Source organism: Syngnathus scovelli, chromosome 1 (assembly GCF_024217435.2).
Source record: "Syngnathus scovelli strain Florida chromosome 1, RoL_Ssco_1.2, whole genome shotgun sequence".
NCBI lineage: Eukaryota > Metazoa > Chordata > Actinopteri > Syngnathiformes > Syngnathidae > Syngnathus > Syngnathus scovelli.
The window spans coordinates 19,813,154-19,830,455 of NC_090847.1; the positions used below are offsets into that span (position 1 = coordinate 19,813,154).

Here is a 17,302-nt window from a genome sequence, read left to right on the forward strand (position 1 = left end):
CCTGTGAGTTTTTCATCCGCACACACAGCAGAAGAAGTAAATGTTTAGATGGATGGATGTATTGTTGCACTGGCTCTTATTTGAGTGTGACACTTGTTTATTTACATTGTGGTGCTCCACGTTGTTCAACAACCAACGTCCCCCATAAGTCTTTATTCAAATAAACATAATTTCTGCTATTTGATGGCAAGCTTGGTCTAACGAGCTGTCGTGATTGTTCAATGTATTTATGTATATAATTCAAGCAAGTTAATTCAAGTACGTAGCCTTGAGTACATTAACATACTGCATTGTTGACATTAGTATGTTTAGGAATCCATGTATGCCCCAAATTTTGACACCCTAACTTTACAGAGACAGGTGGTGACTGGCCATTACAAATTTATTAGCTCTTGGCAGCATATTCAGCACAGAAATGGAAACAAGCAGATTGACTGTCGTGACAGTAACTTGGCTCACACACGCACGCACGCACGCACGCACGCACGCACGCACGCACGTACGCACGCACGCACGCACACACAAAGTTAGCTTTGGCATCCCTTCCATGTCTAACCCTAACTCCAAGCAAGTTATGCAACACAATTCCTTCTTGCGCTAATGAAGCCAAAAATCATGATTAGAGAAGAGAAAGAGAAGACAGGAAAAAAGGAAGGCTCCTTTCCATTAAGTGTCCCAACTAGGACTACCGTGCACATGCGACGGGTGCTGCTGTTTCTTCTTGTAGCTGGGCCAGCGGCACACAGGGCAGCAGTGTCGCCCCGCATCTAACCACATCACAATGCAGTGCTGGTGGAAGGCGTGGCCACAGGGAAGACCCATTAGAAGTTCTCCACTCACAAAGTTCTCCAGGCAAACGACACACTCGGAGCACCGCAAAACGTCACGGGGCCACCCTGACAGGTCACAGCGCTCGTGCCGAGAAACTCTCTCAACTGATGGGGCATCCAAGTTGCCTTGGCAACAGCGGCGCATCGAGGCCTCAGCAGTACACGTGCACTCCACGTTACTGTCGAGACAGTGCGTGCTGCTATCCTGTGCGCTCTCCTGCTGTTGGCTGCTTGGTGGCGCACAGTCACTTGACCCACGGCTGTCCGTATCTGAGTAACAACAATCAGTCTCCTTTTCCGGCACGTCTGTGCCGCCACATCGGAACTTCCATGCGGGTAAAGCTTTAATGTAGTCCATGCTCACTAATGGGCGAAGCCAGAGATCGGGGAAAGCCAAACGCTCAAAAAGGAAATTGGGGTCATCCTCCCAGTCTGATGGCACTTGTTGTAGCGATGCGATGGGGTGAAGCAGGTACGATGTGTACCACTCCCACAAACTGGCCAGCCACTCCAAGTTGGTGCTGCTGTCCTCCTGGCTTCTGATGCCACAGCGACGTTTTTTCTCAAAATAATCGACCAGCAGACCGTGGGCCAGGTAGGTAGATAGGAAGAGAGCCGGGTGAGACGAATAGAAGGTCCAGTCGGCTCTCACCACGCTTGCCAGAGTGGTTGTGTCAGCGTAGCGAAGCAACTTCAGACTGTAACCATACAGAGCGTCCAGGTAGGACAGTTGAAGGAGGGCCTTAGCAAAAAGAGGAAGGGATTAGTGACCAAGCTAAACGCTCCTCGGCACATCGAGGTATAAACTGGAAATATAATTAGGCATTGTGTACTGAAAAAACGCAATTTTGATGTGTATAAGGTCAATCATAATAATTAGAAGAAAAAAACAACAACAACAAAACAGCTGTGGCCAAAAAAGAAGGGACCCCAAGAAAAGACTGAAAATAGTTTGTTGTGGACCACGGGCCAGCAAATAGGATAATGACCCAATTAATATATATTTTTTAAAAAGGACAGAGAGCAAAGTATGGTTCATCTGGAAGTGGCCTTTCATGGGCCCCGAATTAAATCTGACTAACCATCTTCCTGATTGATGTCGCGAATGTTCACAGAACCAATATTGCATAAACAAGCAATGAAATAGTAGAGAGGATAGCATGGTTGCATCTGCTCATATTTGCACTACTTAGCAACCATTCGCACTACTATGCCTCATTCATGAACGAGAAAATGAGTTGGGCGTGCCAATGAACTGACAGAACACAAGCGAACCGAAATGTAAGAGGTGAACCGAACCGTTTTTCACAAGCCGCTCCACTCCTGGTGTTTATGTGTGCATGTGACTGCCGACTTGTGACAGACAGGAAAAGGAAGAATTAGCGCAAATAAACGGTGATGACGTATGCAAACAAACACACATATAAATGACTATTCATTGACTCGGGAAAAGAACTTTCCTGTTCATTATATTCATCAAACGAAAAGTCCATATGTTGATTTTCGTGACAACCCTATGTGTGACTGTCATTGATTAATTAGAAGTGTGTTGCCAGGCTATGAATGCACAATGAATGTTTTTGCAGAATATACATTTTCCTACCAGAAATGGAAGCCAGGACACCAACAGGATGGAATTGTAGGTCCCAAGCGTTCGGATTAAAACAACAAACCGTTTCACTGTTGCTCCCTGCCGATAAAAAAATATATCACCGTTAATATACAGCTCAAACTCAACGCGCATAGTCAAACAGTGTTGCAAATAAAGATAATGTATTATTTCCTCTCCCCAAATTTGAGTGACTATTCATTTCACTTGCGCAGCCTAAATGCCCAAATAAACAAATTGCTTCTGTGCTCTCTGCTGACCATACATACGGTGGTATGAGTGTCTGGGGGGTCAAAAGGCGCACTGGATTATAAAGCTCACCCTCATTGAATTTTTTATTTTTCATATATAGGGCGCACCGGAGTAAAAGGCGCATAAAATAGAAGCAATACTGCAACAAACTGAGGTTGACTAGGATATGCATCCACTAGCCAATAACCAATGAGCCCTCTGTAAACAATCGCGTTTCTCAAACTATCTCCTATAAAATGATCGGAACTGACTAAAGTTCGATCCAACACATTGGTACTGCTTACCTACGTTTCCCTTCCATATCGATCCGTAAATTTACTCGAAACATTAACAGAGCAGCCTATTTTGACATGAAATAGCCTCGTGTGTAGAGCAGCTATCATTCTAGCATTAGCCACCCGCAAACTATCATGAGCCTCAGCTCGCAGACTCCCATGAGCCTCAGCAAAGTGTAAACCAGGGGTCACCAGGTCGCCCGTGAGGACCGCATGAGTCCCTTCCATACCCATCCAATATATAAAAAAAAGATTCTCAACGGATTTCACGAAAATGATACTTTCGAGGGGAAAAACATGGAAATCCGCGGATCCGCGGGAAATTCTCATCCCTGAGTTTGTGTATAGGCCTTTGTAATTAATCTCTCACTTGATCTAGAGTAAATCATACATTCAATGAATGGTATTTAAATCACAGTACTCAAGTGAAGCAAAGTTTACCTGTGTAATGAAGAGATCCATCCATGCCAAAAGGTTGATCAGGACAAGACTGAGTACAAAAAGGTCATTGACTTCTGGTTGGACTGATCGCAGGAACGTGTCCATGGCCGCTACAGACAAAAATTCACCAGTACTGCAGAGAACAGAACAAGCACAAAAAAACAAAAGCAGCAGAAATCCTTGTTAATATTCAACAATGATACAGGATCTGTTTCACACCGAAGGGTCACCTGTTGCCATAGTGATAGATGCCCTCTGGCATCTTCAGGATGTAGGCGGGGCTCTGCGTTACGCCAATCTCTAATAGGCTGCTGTCATTGTCCCAGTGCCTTACATCCACAAAAATGAACTCAATCCTACCGGTGAACTTAACAGAGAGCGAGGAGAAGAAAACAGGCGGCTGAGGCAGGGGAGCGAACAGAAACATCTTTAACGGGTGGAGCGGGTCGGGGCGCCACTCCTCCTGCAGCTTCTCCCAACGACACAATGTCTTGATGCGGTGAGACATCTGGGAGGTCATCCAACGGAAGATGTGTTCGGGTTCGATGCGACGGCCGTTGTATTCTTTCAGCATGACTTTGCCCTTCGACGCTGACGTCTGCGGGACTGACATGACCAGAGTGGAACGTTGCCAGCCGCGTCTCACACACGACCTTGTGGAGAGAATATTGTTACATACAGCGACTGTACTTTTCTACTTTGACCTTCAAATATGAGACAGGAAAGGTCCTTTTAAGATATTTGATCACAATTGACATAATTGTGGTTAAACCCTGCCTGACCTGATTACGATTGATCCCAACCGCTGCCTGGCCTAACCTCGATGGCCTGCCCTAACTGTGATTGATTTCGACTGCCGCCTGGGCTGACGATTGTACCCAACCTTTGCCATTCCCTGCCGAATCGGAGGACGCCTGTTCCCCCGCCCGGATGTTCTCCTGCCTGTCTGCCCATTTGCCTGCTGTCCTACATGTCTATCTGCCTGCCCGCTATCCTGCTTGCCTGCCGCCCTTCTGCCCCGTGAAACATCCAGCTGTGTCGTGGCACCTGTCATTGGTTGGCCCTGACGAATTGTACTTTCCTAAATAGTGCTAGATGTTTTGCAGACACACCCTTTCTTTGACACCTATTATTACACCATTTTATTACTATTATTACACCACCATTTACACCACTTATTACAAGCCATTACCGAATAAACTCCTGCAACCTCTACTCTGAATTGTTGTGTTTGAGTAACTTCAACAATTTGTGAGATATGAGCAAGAATAAAGACATCAGAAACAATAAAATCAATTTTGCGCTTGAATTTGGCACCCTTATTGTAATGGTGTCATTCCCACCTGTAGTCATGAGAGCAGTTGAATGTTCCAGTTCGGATTCCAAACTGGGAGACTTTCTGTACCATCTTCCGCCAGTTGGACTTACTAAGCAGAGCGTCTCTGTCCTGTGCAATGACCTGCATAGACACCAAGATCTCCATCGGTAACAAAAATAAACAAAATAATGAAAATTAAAATTTTCTTTACAAAAATAAATGAATAAATAATGTTTTTAAAAAAATAAAATAATGAATACTAAAACTAATAAAATCTAAACAAAATGCGTATATATTATGTGGTGAAATCATTTCATAGTGCCAAGAAATGAGATTACCTGAACCAACCAGATGCCATCTTTAGTGTCCTCCACCAACTCATAGAAGTGCATCTCTCCACTAAAATGTGTGCTGCTGGCATCACCTGCCTCGGTTTGCTCATTCTCCTTCTTTATGGCTGAATATAACTCCCCGTGTGTCAGCTCGCCTGTGGTTTTGAGAAAAACATATTTGTTTGTTTACACAGACAAAAAAAAAAAAATACCCACAACTCTTGGCATAAGATTTTGACTCAGGAAGGTGTCGGTAAAAAAAAAAAAAAAAAAAAAAAAAACGATTGACAAGAGGAGCACAATGCAGGTATAAGCACGTCCACCTGATTTCTCCACCAGCTGGCTGACATCTTTCTTCTCAGCCAATCCAGAGTACCCCAGCCCACGACACTCCAGGATGGTCTTCAGCTTCTTATAACTGAGCGAAACCGGGTCGACCAGTTGTGTCGCGAACACACCAGTCTCATACCAAACTACAGCCTCGAATATCCGAGCTAACGTAAACAAAATGATGAAATACAGGAGCAAAAAGAACAACTTGAGCCACATCGTAGTTGGACGACGGCGCCGAGTGCGAGAGAATTCCTCTGTCAGCCTGCGCGGATTCCAGACATGGGCGTCCGAAGTCTTCTTTGACGGGCCGATAAGATGTTCTCAAAATAAAATCGATGGGTTCGCGTCAAGAACGTACATGTTTGGTCGGGGGAGGCTATCCCTGGCCAACAAGAAGCCTGTCCGCCGTCAACAGCTAGCCTATTAGCTTAGCATCCATCCCAGGTGATGTGCGGCCCTAATGACGTAACAACCAAATCAAACAGTTTGTCTTGCGTCGTGCCAGCAGAAAGGTGTCCAAATGCAGAAGTGGACCCTCGACAGCAACGCAAGTTTCAAGCCTCATATGTTCTCAGCACACGACAAATAAAATACAATAACACATCAAATTGCTCAGATCAGCTGACAGAGAGTGGCGTCATTTCCGTCCACACTATCGCATAAAGGCGGTCCAAAAATGATCTATTATTTTGTTTTATGACAGACTCTGGGAAAATGCAGCGACGTGGAATAAGTTTTTCAAGAGACTGGCTATGCTAACAAGGTAAAAGTATAATCCCTTGTTTTGTACACAGAGATGTAGAAATGGACCATTTGTTAGTTTTCGGTTAGAACATTTAATAATCACAAAGCAAATTGAACTACATTTTTCTTCTGAAAATGAATGACAGAATGAAATTGACTGTTCCGTTAAGTCTCAAAGGCTTATAAACAAAATATTTTGTTATTTATTTTAAGTCTGTCAATATTTATTTTAATTGACCATAAAAATGACTTTGATCCTCACAAGGGTTGCTGATGTGCTGGAGCCTATATACCAGCCGTCTTCAAGCAATAGGTACACCCAAGCTGTTTAAAAGCCATACTGATAGAAATGTCTTCAAATATTTTGGAAAAATCTAAGTGAAAAAGAAAGCAAAGCATTTCATGGAATCAACAATACCACTGTGACTTGATGTGCGGCTTGCTTTTAACATATTGGGACTGACGTGTAAATATAGACCATGTGGGTAGCAGCCTTGTAAATAGGTGTGATTACAAATGGGGTACAAAACAAAAAGAAAGTGTACAACAACAAAAAAAACATCCTCATCAGATGCTCTATTGGGTTACACATAAACAACACTGTAATTAAAAAGAAACATGATTCAGTCAGTCATATTCAGTCTAAAATGCTTTAAAAGATCCACATAGGCAAATTATTTCACTTGGCAAAACGTGTGTTTTAGGGAAGCCACAATCACTTGAGAAATCAAAAAGCAAGGCTGAGAGAGAAGTTGCAAGTGGACGGTTTGGAAGAACTGTATTGTGTACTATACAAAAGGGGGAAAAGAAATTCACACAAATGCACACACCCAGCACAGTGCAAATTACTGTTACAGGGCTAAGGGCCTTTAGGGTTTCCATGGCTACACAAGGTGAGGATACTTCAGGCAGAATCTGTTGAACGCATCATAGATGGCCTGTCTAAAAGCAAAAAGAGTAATCCCATTAAAATATTAAAAAAAAAAAAAAAACACAAACAAGTAGTGACTTTTTGTCGTAAGAGAAACGCTCTCGTCTATGCTAAGAGAAGTAGCCACAATTATAGTACATTTTATTTGACAACACTTCTTTGAACATCAAATGAAAAAGACTACTGCAGTAACATGCAACGGAGCGTTTCATCCTATGATTGTAAGTTTATCAAAGTAGTGGGTGGTACCTGAAGACGCTCTGTTTAAAAAGATAAGCACTGATATGTCCTCCATTCAGATAACGAACTTCACATCCAGGCCAGATCTCCTGCAGACTGAGGACCCCTGTCCGCGGGATATAGGCGTCCTCTTTGGCCTGAACCACGATGATAAGACTGGTGTCAACGGGGACTAGAGGGGACAGAAAAAGAAGGATAATTTTTCAGTTGGGACAAGAGAATTAAGTGTTTGCCCAAATGAGTATGTATTGCGGGCACTCATCAGGTAACAAAGTGAAAAGAAAGCATGAGATTTCTGCATACGACTGCATGTACATCAGCACTAACCGGAGAAGTTGGCCATGTGTGTACACTCGTCCATCACTCCCTTCATGAAGCTTATCGACTCGCTGTGTAATGATGGCCGACCAATTGGGGCTGAATCCGCCTTGTTCCCAATCAGTGATTTGTTTGCTTGGAAGCCACTTTAAAAACAGTAACGACGACTTATGAGCGTCTACTAAGAAAAGATATGTATCCCAAAAGTACAACTTGCAAGGTATCATAAGTGCATCTGAATACAGAATGACAAAAGTCACTTTGGCAACAAATACCTTGGTAAAGGGTGTAAACTTGTCTTGGTGTTGTCCACTGATAATAATGTGTCTAAAGGGTCCCCAGCAACTCTGTCTCTGATCCACAGGCCAGGCCCAATTCCTGCCTTTGCCCCTGCGCTGGAGTAGCAGCCCACTGACAAGTTGTCCTCTCTAGGCTGGTCTAGTACATGCTCTAAAGAATTCACTCTACCCGAAGAGTGTTTGGCAAACTTTTGAGCCACCTTGAAGGAGTCAGCCTAACAAAGGAAACACACCTGATTAGCTTGTTCTATGATGATGTTCAGTTTACGTTAGTCCAAAATATGAACAAGTTCATGAACCTTCCTTCATTGAACGCATTAAGGTACAACACTGCCAGTTAAATATGGCCTGGATCTCCACTCTCCACACACACGGGGCGGGGCCTTGCGGTTGAGTTGCGCATGCACGTCTCAGAACGGAAACATCAAACAAAAAATCGTTCGTCCTCGATTATATCAATTTTGAGATCTTCTGGTGCCAAAGTCGTGATTATGATTAAAATTTGATTAATTGAGCAGCCCTAAAATACATATAGGGACACATGAAGCAATCTTTGGTTAAAATTTGCTGTTGACCAGTGTACTTGTTGGTTGTTGTATGCAAGGAAAAAAAACTGTCAACAAACCCCACAATACTCCAACAGCTTAATGATCTCTTCTTCATACACTGAATTGATGGCATATTGCTTCTCCAGCTCCGACCAATTCACTGCTTTACTTAGCACACCCTATACAGACATGAAAAACACAAAAAGGAAGAAACAGAAATTCAAGACTTAACTGTTTCTTCAAATGTATTTGCAAGAAGATGAGTGTCTTCTGAGTTAGGGTTGGGGAATGAGTGCATCTTGTCAACTTGCAGGGAGGAAAATAATGCAGTCGATCGGATACAGGCTGGTGAACATGAAAATCGTCATGGGATCATTAGCTTTATCACAGAATTGTGTGAGTTTGTTAATGAATTTCAACTCCAAAATTACTAATATTAAAGAAGAAGTCAATCCCAAAAATTCTTTACAATAATATGTTGTATGTGCCCCTACAAGTCTAAAATGGCATTCTGATTAATATTACATTTGTGGAATATGTTTTAAACAGCAAAATTCAACCGTTTCTGTCCCTCTCTAGAGGCGGCCATTTTGCCACTTGCTGTTGATTGAAATGAGTTGCCAGGTCTCAGGTCACAACCAATCACGAATCGGCTTCAGAAACCCGGTGATAGCAAGTGGGAAAATGGCCGTCCCCTGAGATGGATAGCAACAGGTGGATTTTGCCCATTTAATTTGTATTCCACAGATCAAAATTTTGGGAGTGACTTCCCCTTTGACGTCTCCACCTTAGCTAGTAAGAGTGTGTGGATTACCGTGGTGAAGACACTTGAGGCAGTGGACCATGACAGACAGGGAATCAGAGGGATAGGCTTCGGCCAATTAGTCACTGCTAAGGACGACATCTTGACACAAACAAAATATCATATTACTGTCATCATCTGTGTGTACTACCTGGTGATCTAGCATGTGCCATTAGACAAGGGGGGAAACACATAAGTGGAAAAATCTTCATACTTGACTTTGTCATCGCACCTTAGATAGTGGACTAGCAGTTTAATGTTTGCCTCATTTCAATTGCCCCTCTTCTTACATTGACATGCCAGTCACTATAGAAAACATTAAATCCTGCCGGACTTATTCTTCCAAACTTTATGTTCCCAAGCAAACTGAAGCTTTGCTTTACCACTCATTAGCCTTGTTGTTTTTATATTAGCTGCTACACAATTTGTCAGTCACAATCCTACTTTCCATTGGTGTTACCAGAAATGCTTGAACCATTGAACATAGATAGCATGAGGTTTTTTCTAAACGTTTCATTTTACCAAACTGTCAGGTAAACAAAGGAAGATGACCTTCAGTGACTCTCATGACACAATGTGAGATGATTATGTCACTTACGTATCCTCCCATGGAGATACCGGTCATTCCAACAGGTGAGTAGCCCTCACTCTCAAGCCAATGGAGAAGCACAGAGGACTCCAAAATCAGAGCTCCACCCATCACAAACAGGTCTGACACATTCTTTAGGCAGGACCGCCTAAAAAAGAGAAAATCACACATGACTCTCTATTTGCAGAAATTGCCATCAGATTCAGCCACAATCCAAACACAAGAATGTGTGCTCATGTATACCTCATTCTAAAAGTCATATGGATTATCCCTATACTGCAGTGTTAATCGGTTGAATGGTATTTCATGGTCATTAATTTATTCTCGTCAAAACTCTCTCGGGGTGTGCTTTTATGGGTTCTCCATGTGTTTTAGCTTCCTCTTAAAGTAAAAACACAACAACATTGGTCCATTGAATATTAAACTTTCCAGACTGTAGATGGGAATGAGTATGGAAAGGTTGTCTGTTTCAGTGAGTAAAAAAGTTCAAACTTACAACTGGTCTTTGGGTTTTCGATAGCCATGTGAAACTGAGAGTTAAGAGAGAACATTTTTGGAAATCGAAAGATGGGTAAAAGTCCAGCACACAGGATTCAGTCAGAGGGCAACCCACTCAATTTAAAAAATCAATCAATGATAAACTGCATAAAAATAGGGCAGCTCTTGTGAAAAAACATGAACTGTAGTAGAGATCAGGGAGATTTGAAACGGGAAAACAACATCTCAATAATAACAAAAGCTTGAGAACTGCAACTTATGTTAACATGTTGCATAAAACTTTGTTAGTGTGCAAAAGCAGCAGAAGGATATAATAAGGGTTCTCCAAAAGTAGAGAAGCCATCCCTGCTTCTTTGACCATAGGCCTGGCCATCAGGGTCCTTCTGCGCCAGAAAAACTACAACGACAACATCCGGTTAAAATGACATGTACAAGTGGGTTAAAAACTTTGGTGAGGAAAACAACTTACATGATCCCCAGTCCCAGCTAAGTGAATGCATACTGGTCTGTTGCTCTGCCATCTTTTAGGCACTATAAACTGGAACCTGAAAATATTCATGTGTCAATTAAATTAGGAACATTAGAAACGTGTTCATTTTATCTTCTTGGCCAACTTGCTGCTCATTTTACATAATTTAAGACACGCACACGCACTAAAAATGAAGTCTATTTGCACTTGTACCCGAATAAAGATGAATCATATTAAAAATTATTCTTTTTCAAATATAGAAATAGTGAATACATTCACACACGACTGTAATAGCAATATTGTTTTAATTACTTGACCGATGAATCGACCTAACACAGAGCTCAGTATTTCTCCATGACACAGACACAAAACATTCAGGTGATAACAGAACAGATGTTTACCTTTCAAAGACATGTTTTTTTTTTTAAATCTGTGCCCAACTTTTAGTTTGAATCACTTCAAATGACTATAGATTAAATTGTGCACATGCACGTATACAAATGTCATGTCAGCTCCTGTTGTGATGTTTCAATGTCATGTCAGCTCCTGTTCGGATGTATCAGGTTTATTACCTTGCTTTCACAGCCTCCGTTGGCAGGATTCCAGGTACTAAGTGCTCCAAAGGTGAAATGAAGACACCATCATGAATGTAACAATCAGCATGTACCTCTGTCTGTGCAAAAAATGCAAAGAACACACCTCTAGATATATATTTTAAAAAAACAACAAACACCACACTTGTAAAGAGAGACGCTCCACTACCTTGTTAATTGAAACCGGATAGTCCTTGGGCACCAGAGACTTACAACTCTCTCTGTCTGCAATGACCTTACGGAACTCAAAAATTCTGTAGAGTACAGCCCCACAAGTTGAACATCAGTACAAATCTATTTGCTCCATTTCTGATTATCACAACAACTCAGAGAACGAATGCAGTACCATGATTTATACTCATTATCAAATCTTTTTACAAACATACGTATATTAAGAACATGTTTTTGGGATGTGGGAGGAAACCGGAGTGCCCGGAGGAAACCCACGCGGGCTCAGGGAGAACATGCAAACTCCACACAGGGAGGGTCGGAGGTGTAATCAAACCGGCACCCTCCTAACTGTGAGGCGGACGTGCGCCACCGAGCCGCCCTGCCTTGATTCAAACTATGCGAATTATGACCTGGGTGAGAGAGGATGTGCTGTCACTGAGAAAACCAAACCAAAGTAAAACAATATTTTAGCAAGCATATTATTATTTATTTTAGTGATGGTAATTTACCGTATTGGCCCGAATATAAGACGACCCTAATTATAAGATGACCGCCTTTTTTTCAAGACAAGTTTGAAAAAAGACTTTTTGACTCAAGTTTGAAAAAAATACTTTCTGAACACCAAATTTAATTTTTATACATTAAATAATTACAGTACATCTGGAACAAATGATTATAACAATATATTTGAGAGAAAAAGCATGTTATTTTGCCTCATTCAAATCATGCTATAACTGTCTATCACATCTTAATATCTGAATATTTAAATATGTAAACTAAAGTGCAATCACATTTGTAAATTAATGGCTTCTGGTTTTTGAAATGTAAATAAACCAATCGACTGTGATAATACAACAAAATTGCAACAACTGCATTAACCATCAAAGTGAAGTCTAACTGGTGATGCATCGGCTCTCTTACATTAAAAGTAGGGTTTGAGATGGTATATAGGTATGTGAATAGAGGCGGTCAAGAATGGCACACAACCAAAAGAATCTTGGCATAATTTCCTCATTACCTCTTGAGATCTTCAGGCTTTCCCCACCCCCCAATGAAGAGTTTGCTGAGGAGTAGCCTTCTGTAAAATACATCCAGTCGACTCACACCCATGGACCAGCAACAGGCATCTGAAAAGAAAGAAACGTGAAAATGTAACATAAAATCAAGTGATAAAGTGTTGCAATTCTGCACTCCTGACTCACAACAACTTGTTAGCCAAGCCGAAAAATAGTCAATAATCACACAAACTGCGAGAGCAAGTAGCCAAATTTAACATTGTCACGCACAAGGTCAGTTGAAATAACTTAGGTGACCTTTCATCGGAATTCCCAATGAGCCTAACTACCGTAACAATTATTAGCGAGACAACAGTATACACAGCTCGTCTGCTCAGAGCGCAAGATAGTAAAACGCTGGAAGGATGAACAAAGAATACGAACATGCCAAAATGCTTCAAGAAAATTTTAAGTTAACGCGTATAGTTAATGGGTACGATTTAAAGACAGATACATACGCAACACTACAACACAAGTTCCTGCTCTGAATGCAAGTCAGTATCATTTACGCTTCCGGTTGAACGAACAACGTTCAAACATTATTTCCACGTAGAGTGAAACTATGTTCGTTTTCCAACATTCATTTTAAGCTACAAGTAGCTTAGCGTTGCTCTCGCTAAGGTTTTCAGTACCCCGAGTGTGGGTTGGGTAAAGTAATATGTCAAGTAAAGTAAACCTGAAGATATGTTTCTATTAGAAAGTAATAATTAACATTACCTCACTTTGTGTACAAAGGTGGTTGTCTTGCAGCGAATTTATTGATAGTACAGATTCACAGTCAGCAACCATCCAGACTAGATAGGATGTCATGTCCATTCACATAGGTACGATCTTTGATTCTGAATTGTACGTCAACGTGGCCGCCATATTGGACGTGGCACGTTGCAGGCATAATTTCTAGTAATGCATCATAAACTTGTATTGTCGACAAAAAATTCTACTTGTCAACACTTTGCGTTTCATTAATACTACTATTAGCGAGCAGTCTGGGCATCCTAGTAAAGTTCAAAATCATCGTATTCAAAATCATACGCTCTTGTTCGTACTTACCTGTTCCCAAATAGTATATGAATTTTCGTGTGCCACAGGGATCGGTGAACGAAAGGCATTAACATCATTGCACTTTGTTGGCTATCTTTTAACGAAGTTCATGGTCTGCTGACACCTTCAATATGGTGGACTTGTTGACGTATCAGAGTAACGGAGCCAAATGAGCTATGGTCACACGGTTGGATGACTTAGTATTTGTCACAGTTCTGTGTATTGCGGTAGCTAATGTTACATTACTGCCATCTTCTGGGCAACTCCGAAATTGGCAGCTTGCAAGCCGTAGTGGTCCTATGACGTCATAGTAACACAAAAATGCACGCATGTCGGAACACACTGTCGTACCCGCCCTAGTAGTAAAGCGAAAATTATAGTAAATACTCGTATGAAATTCATAGACACAAACGCAAAACAAGTGTGCAAAGGCAAGTTCGATCGTCAGTAACCAAGCGTTTCTTCATGGGCTGTTCAAACTAATGAAACAGCCGAGAACTACAGGCGCGAGGCCGGAGGAGTGAAACCGAAGCCGCCGGCGGCCATCTTACGTTGCCAATCATTTCAGCGGCCTAACAAATAACATTAATTTCCCCGCGGTGTTTTCACGTTAGTTTTTGTCTCTATGGCGAAAATGACACCGTGTACAGCATACAGTTGAAACAATAAGTCTGGGAGAAGCACTACACAGACATTTCATCAGTACAAAAAATATATAAATAAATACATTTTAGATTTTCTCTACCTCTGAGTGCTAATCATATTGTCACGTCCATCAACAACGAAATAAAAGCAAAGCTCATTGGGAGAAATTCACTGCAAAATGTAACTCACAATATTGAGGTCCTAAACAATAAAGTTAGTTCTTTGAGAGGCTTTATTACACCGTAAAGGGATTATAGCCTAAAACATGCATTTAATGACAATGTTTTTTTTTTTTTTTTGTGTCACTGAAATGCACTACCATGAGTTGATATTTGTGTGACACAAAGCCAATTTATTGGAATTCAAATTATACTTAAGTTGCCTTCACTTCTGAACATATAGAATATTTGGTGTCATTCATACACCATTAACAAGTTGTTACATTATTTCTTTGAACATTTATTGTCAAATTGGATTGTTAAATAGACTGATGTAATGTGTTAATCTTTCATATGACTTCAGTTAACATGATCGCATTTTTTGCACGTCTGACGATAGTAGTGTTGCACACAAGAGCTTGTGAAGCAATTCGGGTACATGATACACTGACTTGACTATTTCTGCTCATTTCATTGCATTTTACAAATTTGGACATACTGTATTTTCTCTGAAGCCAAAGATACAGTGAATGACACAAATCAAAACAAAAGCATTTTTATAAATGTTTGACAGATTCTTCTAACATGATTCAAATTGCCAAGTGAGGCACTTGGAAGTATTCTGGAGTTTTCACCCACTTAATGTTGTGAGCAAATGTTATGTAACAGCTGACTTTCTGCATTTCACTGAGGTGGTTGGTTTTTGTAGCACTACTAATAAATGCATTTAAGCTGGATACCACCCTATCAAAAAAAAAAAAACCTGAAAAAAGTTAAGGACATACCAAAAATTTAACATAAGTAATTTAAAGAAGACTAAAAACAGAAATTGCAACATGAATAAATCAGCATCACATCTATAAATCATCAAATTAAACAAACAAGGTGCACAATATGTTTTGGTGATCTATAAATAGCAACAGTTTTTTTTCTGAAAGTTCCTGAAGCATGTCCACAGAACAAGGCATGTTTAGGTAATTGGTGTTGGGACCAGTTAGCCCATGTTGTGGCGGTTGCCATAACCTCTGCGATGATCGTCTTTCCACTCATCCCACTTCCTGGCTTTCATCAAAGACTCATCATCATCATTTTCTGTCTGTTTCTCTTTTTCTTCTTCTTCTCGCTCTTTTGCATCAGTGTCGTCCTCCGCCGCACCCCTTCTGGGAACTCCCTGATCAGGCAGCACTCCGTGTTTCTTGTGCTGATCATACCAGTCATCCACTGTCATTGTGGGAAGGCTGGGGTAGCCAGCTCCAAACACCTGAGCCTGGGGAATAAACAAATATTATGAGACGCTATTAAATCACCAATAAGTTATTCTTTTATCACCCGCATCACAACATATGCGGTTAAAGTTAAAAAACTTAAAGTCCCAATGATCATCACACACACATCTGGGTGTGGTGAAATTTGTCCTCTGCATTTAACCCATCCCTGAGTGATTTTGATCCATCCCCTGGGGGAGCAGTGAGCAGCAGCGGTGCCGCGCTCGGGAATCATTTGGTGATCTAACCCCCCAATTCCAACCCTTAATGCTGAGTGCCAAGCGGGGAGGCAATGGGTCCCATTTTTATAGTCTTTGGCCAATCCTAACCCAAACTAACCTGCATAGCATCCTTTGTGAGAATAAATGGTTTCATCGGAGGCCTGCTCAGTCTGGCAGGCTGTGCAGCACCAAGCTGCATCTGATCCATACTCTTCAATATTTCCATCTCCTGGTCTATGCTCTGTACTTCATCCAGGCACAGAATCACCCATTTCCGGACATTCAGCAAGTAAAAATCTCTGCTTGTTTCATCGTCGGCCTGTCCACTCTCCACGGATCTTCGCACGTCTAACAGTCTGGCCTCCAGCTCCTTCTTCTGACTGTATCGCTCAATTTTAGCTTGTCTTTGTGCAGCCATGGCAACCAAGTTGGATGTGCTGGGCATAGGCTGGGAAAATACATTGTATAGTTTAAAATACAGTTGATACAAATATTGATGCATATCTGCGTTACTAATTTATAATAAAAAGATTGGAAACTGGCCCGTTACTAATCAACTCAATTGAAACGTGGCTTGACAGAACACAGTGGCTTGCAGAACACAGTGATGAATGTAAATTTCAATATATACTTTGTCACAGACATTTATTTAGCCACGTTTCTCACTCACAGGCAGAACCGCAAAACTTTCAAGCCCAAATTATGGTAGTAATGGTCAATGTGGCACTTACTGTGCAGGCAGAGGGAGCGTTCTTTGCTGCTTCGTCCGAAATTGGGCTTTCATTCACGGACTCCGGTAGATGAAACTGAGATATGTTATAGACTTTACATCTCTTCAGAAAATCCATAAAGTAAGCCCGGGCTGTTTGGACAATTTCCAATCGTTTGTCTCGACCTGTCAGCTTCATGGTCAGGGCGCCTAGTAGAGCGGGGCTCAGCAAATATTTGAGGTCCGCTGTGGCAATCTCCTCCAACTCTTCATTGGGACTGAACAAGTCCAGCTGAGAAGCCATTCGGGATGTTTCTTCTAACAAACTTATGGCACGTTTAACTCGCACCTGAACACTGTTAGAAGCAAGGGGATCATTTGTGCTGTCTACCTCATCAAAAATCTTCCACCCACGGTCAAATAAATCCGATAATTTGGGAGCTTCGGCGCCTGAATGCGAATCGTGTTTTTCACAACCGCTCCTTTCGCATTCCGCCATGTTGCTACTATTTCCGGGATGTGTCTTCTTTGTGCTAATGAATGCGGGGATTGAAAAAATATTACTGCCACCTATTGGTTTAAAACAGTGCTTCACAATCATTTTCTGTGATCCCTC

The 17,302-nt window shown here is 41.5% G+C and overlaps 3 protein-coding genes across 7 annotated transcripts; all 3 read right to left on the reverse strand.

Annotated features, from left to right (window-relative positions):
- Positions 1-364: 364 nt before the first annotated feature.
- Positions 365-6,050, reverse strand: rnf103 (ring finger protein 103). Of its 2 annotated transcripts, none has more exons than XM_049755993.1 (7): positions 5,381-6,050; positions 5,064-5,212; positions 4,751-4,884; positions 3,638-4,060; positions 3,408-3,540; positions 2,434-2,520; positions 365-1,572 (listed from the first exon to the last, which is right to left on the reverse strand). In XM_049755993.1, the coding sequence occupies exons 1-7, from the start codon at positions 5,604-5,606 to the stop codon at positions 667-669; spliced, it is 2,058 nt and encodes a 685-aa protein (XP_049611950.1). In that variant the 5' UTR covers positions 5,607-6,050; the 3' UTR covers positions 365-666. The 2 variants fall into 2 exon arrangements, with proteins under 2 accessions (XP_049611950.1, XP_049611951.1); XM_049755994.2 differs by having other exon boundaries at positions 4,751-4,866; positions 5,381-6,049.
- A 720-nt stretch (positions 6,051-6,770) lies between these two features.
- Positions 6,771-14,562, reverse strand: abhd18 (abhydrolase domain containing 18). 4 transcript variants are annotated; one of them, XM_049755999.2, is made up of 14 exons: positions 14,434-14,562; positions 12,611-12,719; positions 11,591-11,675; positions 11,401-11,501; positions 10,829-10,904; positions 10,670-10,756; positions 10,358-10,383; positions 9,871-10,009; positions 9,285-9,374; positions 8,548-8,649; positions 7,899-8,137; positions 7,633-7,769; positions 7,315-7,477; positions 6,771-7,076 (listed from the first exon to the last, which is right to left on the reverse strand). In XM_049755999.2, exons 2-14 carry the CDS (start codon positions 12,700-12,702, stop codon positions 7,019-7,021), a joined length of 1,395 nt encoding a protein of 464 aa, XP_049611956.1. In that variant the 5' UTR covers positions 12,703-12,719; positions 14,434-14,562; the 3' UTR covers positions 6,771-7,018. The 4 variants fall into 4 exon arrangements, with proteins under 4 accessions (XP_049611956.1, XP_049611954.1, XP_049611952.1 ...); XM_049755997.2 differs by lacking the exon at positions 14,434-14,562 and adding an exon at positions 13,365-13,494; XM_049755995.2 differs by lacking the exon at positions 14,434-14,562 and adding an exon at positions 13,370-13,446.
- Positions 14,563-15,031: 469 nt separating this feature from the next.
- Positions 15,032-17,212, reverse strand: igbp1 (immunoglobulin (CD79A) binding protein 1). Its single transcript, XM_049756001.1, has 3 exons — positions 16,709-17,212; positions 16,096-16,425; positions 15,032-15,758 (listed from the first exon to the last, which is right to left on the reverse strand). The coding sequence occupies exons 1-3, from the start codon at positions 17,183-17,185 to the stop codon at positions 15,486-15,488; spliced, it is 1,080 nt and encodes a 359-aa protein (XP_049611958.1). The 5' UTR covers positions 17,186-17,212; the 3' UTR covers positions 15,032-15,485.
- Positions 17,213-17,302: the final 90 nt, after the last annotated feature.